The sequence below is a fragment of the Bison bison genome, unplaced genomic scaffold, assembly GCF_000754665.1.
Source record: "Bison bison bison isolate TAMUID 2011002044 unplaced genomic scaffold, Bison_UMD1.0 scf7180017864036, whole genome shotgun sequence".
Taxonomy (NCBI): domain Eukaryota; kingdom Metazoa; phylum Chordata; class Mammalia; order Artiodactyla; family Bovidae; genus Bison; species Bison bison.
The window spans coordinates 4,782,178-4,787,072 of NW_011494608.1; the positions used below are offsets into that span (position 1 = coordinate 4,782,178).

General features: G+C 53.8%; 1 protein-coding gene across 1 annotated transcript in view; it reads right to left on the reverse strand.

The window, feature by feature from the left end:
- COL22A1 (collagen, type XXII, alpha 1) overlaps nucleotides 1-4,895 on the reverse strand; it is a 226,139-nt gene that overhangs the window by 89,343 nt on the left and 131,901 nt on the right. The window contains exons 33-34 of the mRNA XM_010834806.1: nucleotides 3,466-3,507; nucleotides 2,467-2,499 (exon numbers count right to left, since the gene is read on the reverse strand). Coding sequence (XP_010833108.1) covers nucleotides 2,467-2,499; nucleotides 3,466-3,507 — 75 coding nt within the window. The remainder of the gene's footprint in view (nucleotides 1-2,466; nucleotides 2,500-3,465; nucleotides 3,508-4,895) is intronic.

Sequence of the window (4,895 nt, forward strand, 5' to 3'; positions counted from 1 at the left end):
ACGGGATGGAACTGGGGGACACAGAGGGAAGGAGCGCTGCATGCTTTCTGCCAGTGGGGGAAGGGACTGTGGGGGTCGGGTCAGGAGAGGGACCCTGACGCTCTCAGACAAGATGCTCCAGGCGTTTCTCCCCAGGGCCTGAGATCCAGGAGCAGACTTCACCATGGGGGTGCTCAGCAAGCGCCCATCAACAGCTGCTGAATGCTGAACGCGGGAGCCTCCTTGTCCTCCACCGCTCCCCACTGGTGATGCCAGCCCAGGGAGATGCCCGCTCTGAGCTCAACAACTGCAGGCACTGGCCAGGCCTCCCAGAACCCTCTGCAGGCGCAGGGGGTGGGTCAGGCTGCTCTTCCAGGGAGCGGCTTCTGAACCAGTTACAAAGCCCCCGTAAGCTCTCAGCTGTACTGTCTCCCAGCCTGAGACAGCCTGTCACTCCATCCTCCAGACAAGGAACAGGTTCCCGCTCCTCTCTGACATCGAATCTGCACACCAGCTAACAGCCCCTGCTCTGCTCCCCACTGTCATCACCATGCTGCCTCGCGGCTTCCCCAGATGGGATCCCCGACATCCCCAGGAGGCTTCTTGTTCCTGCAACAAGAGTTGGGGCTCTCCTTCCAGCCTTCCTCCCCTTTCTAGTCACCTTAATTATGCTGCAAACTTTGTGCATACATGCATGCTAAGTCGTTTCAGTCGTGTCCGACTCTTTGTGACCCTGTGGACTATAGCCCGCCAGGCTCCTCTGTCCAAGGGATCTGGTTGCCCCTCCAAATCTCCAGCCCTCGCTGTGTACAGGGATTCGAAGGCAGACCACTGAGGTGAGCAGGGAGAAGTCAGAACAATGGCTTCCAAAACCATCAATACAAACACGGTTACCACGGCAACGAGGCAGCCCCAGAGGAATTCATGCAGTAACCCCCAGTGAATCCTTTTTCCCGTGGACACAATTTCCTTGCTTTGCATCTGTAAGTGGCCTCCTGGTTTCTGCAGAGCTCAGACCCTGCAGGAAGGTGTCCCCCTCACCAGGATTCAAAGGGGAGGCTGGGCAGACCTCTGGCCCCTCTCAGTCCCTTCCCGTGAGAACACCTTGGACATCATCTTTTACGGATGGAGCGATTCCTTTACAGAGAGGCGGGATGTGTAGGTTTGCCGCAAGCTTTAGGGATTCAGGGTGGGCAAAAGGGAGGAGTCCCAGAGGATGAAGGGCTGAGGCATCGTGTAGGGGGATATGGTTCTGGAAGAGGAAGGCAGTGGGCCAGCGTGACGGAGCCTCAAACCTCGGCACCGGCAGGGACAGCGGTTCAGCCAGGGCCTTACGGCCGATAGCTACATCCCGATTCCTGACTCCAGGAAGGCCCTGTGCAAGGCGTTTTGCTCCTCGAGCCTCGGGCCATCATCTGTGAGCTGGGCACAGGGCCAGTCAGAGCGATGCCTGCCCTGTGCCCACCACATTCAGGCTCTCCTGCTTTGTCCCTCTGAGCCCTTCCTTCGAGAGAGAAGACACAGCCGGAGCCCTGCCTGCTCTCCCCTCAGCATCCTTGGACACTCCTGCAGTCCCCTGCCTCCCCCCACCACCTAGGGACGGCCCCCTTGCCCTCGCTTCCTGCCCGTTCCTCCTCCAAAGCAGCTCAAAGTCCTCCCTCTCTTTCCATGACGATTTTGGCACTCAGTCTCTCTCTCTCTCTCTGCTCTGTTCTTTTCCATCACATCCAGGATCTCTTTAGCTTCTCAAGTTGTAGTTACTTAATAGCAGCAATGTGGAGAAGGGTCCTCTCCTAAGCCTCTTGGCCAACACACGTGGTGCAGCAGGTCAAGTCCTAACCACAGGAGAACCATGTCCCCAAGAGCGAACCAACAAAGGAGGCAAGCTTGGTGATGTCAGAGACCCTGAACACGCTCGTTTTCACAGAAGCCCCTTGAGAAAGAGGAGGGAAAGGCTCCTGGAGACTGTGGCCACGCTGAGTGTCCTTTTCCATCATGCGCTTCCGTCTTCAGAAAGAGCCACGTGCTCTCCCACCAGCCACCTCCCCAAGCAGGTTCGGTTCCCACTGGCCCCTGAATGGCCCTCTAAGACTTGGCCCCCAAGACCCCCAGGCCGGCCCCCTCTGCCCTTTCACCTTCTGCCGCACACAGGGCTCTGTCCTGCTTGGAACAACCGGCCACCCTGTGCAGTGAGGGGGTCACTTTACCCAAAGAGAGGGGTGGCCTTTACCCTCGGCTACTGGGAGGCCCCGTCCCGGCCCCTGACCCAGGAGGTCCCATCTGCCCCTGGAGCTGGTTAGTCCCTCGCCCGGCCCGCTCCCTGCCGGCTGCCAGGACAAGGTCGGGAACCCAGAGGCCTGACAACAGTTGGCAGGTCAGGGCTGAGGGTCAGGACGCAGCCCAGCCCCCTGCCCCCCAGAGCACCCAGGGGCATCGCGAGCCCCGCCAGGGGGCACCGGGCAGCCACAAGGCACCGCCGCTACTTACGGGCATTCTCGGGTGTGGTGTGAACAGGGAAGTCTGCAAAGGAGACCACAGAAACAAGACAGACATAAGTGGACATCAGCAACCTGCCTCGGACCGACCTACCGGTGAATGCAGCTTCAGGGGCTCCTTTAAGGATGATTTTCAACAGAATCACACATTCCTTTTAAAGTCCTTACCCTCCATATGAGGCCATCCCCTGCCTCAGCTACTAACTGACCAATCCCTACGTGCCCAGACAAGGCCAGTTCCCAGAGCCATGTTCATCTCCCTTCCTGCACCCCCCCACCCCGAAATTGATTAAAGCATAGAATACCAAGGCTGGAAAGAAACATTCAAGTGAAAAAAAAAAAACAAAAACATGCAAACCATGCTCACATATTTATATAGCCTTTGTTTTTTTAATTTAGTATTTATTATATATCCGAAACTACACAATGTACCTTACATATTTCAGTCAATTTTCACTACAAATGTACAAGACACAGCTCCGTATTTTTTTTTTTTTCTTAACAGATGAGAAGATGGAGTCTTCTTCACACTAAATAACATGTTTAAGATCACAATGCTGGTGAGCAGCACAGCTGGGATTCAAACCCACTCTTTTCTTCTGGCTTCAAAGCCCCTGCTCTTTACTCACGCCTGAACCCCAACTCATAATGCCCACCCTGGGACCTGCAGAGGGTGGAGGTGTGAGTCACGGGTGTATACCCACGTTGCAGTCTCACCCTGGACAAGCTGCTTCCTGCCTCTGACCTCATGCCCACAGGCAGCAGGTGGGCATGGGCGCCAAGTGTCTAGCCAGTGTTCTGACCAGCGATAACCGTGCGGCCGAATAAACTAAATCAATAAGCACAAGGTGGTTCTTACAGAAGCTCATGCACTTTCTGGATCACGAGACCCAGGGATGGGTCTGGCTATGGGCAGACTCCCTTAAAAAGATGTTTACAACTATGTGGTCGGTGTGCAGGAGGAGAAAGGATTAGAAGCAGAGTGACTTACAGTGCCAGGTAATCCAGGGGGCCCCGGTGGGCCCACTTCCCCCTAGATGAAGAAATGGAAACAGCAGTAAAGATTCCACCTGCCAATCCAGAAGATGTAAGAGACGCAGGTTTGATCCCTGGGTCGGGAAGATCCCCTGGAGGAGGGCATGGCAACCCACTCCAGTATCCCTGCCTGGAGAATCCCATGGATAGAGGAGCCTGATGGGCTACAGCCCATGGGGTCGCAAAGAGTTGGACACGACCGAGCGACTCACACACAGAGCCCTGCTTATCCTGGGATACCGTTCCTAAGAAGACAGACTCACCCAGTCTGCCTCTACTGCAACTGATAGATATATAGATCCAAGCTATAAAATATTTCAAACACACCAGAACTCTGCTCTGAGAAACATCTATGCGGCCACGTGTAGCTGTAGGTCGTTTATACCACTCTATACTATTCCATGGCGCATACGGAGACAAAGTGACCCGTGATCCATTCTCCGCTGACAACACTGACGTGGTTTCCCACCTGCTACAGCCAACGTCCCCACACTCTGTCCTGAAGCCAAAGCTTGAGCCCCCTGAGAGGCTCCTCTGGACCCTGCCCTCTCCCGAGGGCTCAGGCTCTTCTCAGCGGCCTGAGGGGCGAGTGTTACATGACAGGCTTGGGAATCGACTCACCTGAGCTTAAAACCTAACTCCACCATTTTATACATAATTTTACTTCTGTTGGCGTGTTTTCCTGTGTGCAAAATAACGATGATGGTACACACAGCTCACAGCGTCCTCTGGGGACTGAGTGAGACCTTCAGCGGGCTCCCAATGAGGAGGAAATTATTATTCCATTTGCCTCGAGGAAAAGAGACTACTGGGCTGCTCCATCAGGAGGAACGGCCCCCAAAGCCCTTCATTCCATGTGAGTCACGATGGTACTGGGACATGGATATCTCTGCCCACGTGTATCCTAGCAGCCCCAGGTCCCCAAGTGGTTATTAGTGGACAAATGAATGAATAAAGCTGACTGAGAGATGGACTAGGCTTTTCTTATTAATAGTGACAACAATAAGATGATAATGAAAGCAGTTACATGATAAACCATAATGGAAAAGAATATCTTTAAAAATGTCTACGTGTGTGTAACTGAGTTACTCTGCTGTACAGCAGAGATTGGCACCACGTTGTAATCAACTATACTTTGATTAAAAAAATTTTTAAGTGGTGACATTGTCTTCTATGCTTGTTTCTACAGTTATACAGGATTTAATCCCAGGTTTCAGCTCACTTTCCTACATGCATTAATTCCCTTCATCGCCACCAAAATGCCTGGAACTTCATGTGTACCCCCATTCCATGGAAGAGCAAACTGAAGCGTAGCCACACTCGGGCCCCTGCCCAAAGTCACACAGACAGCAGCTGGTGCAGCCTGGTGGCAAACTCTGAGCCCAA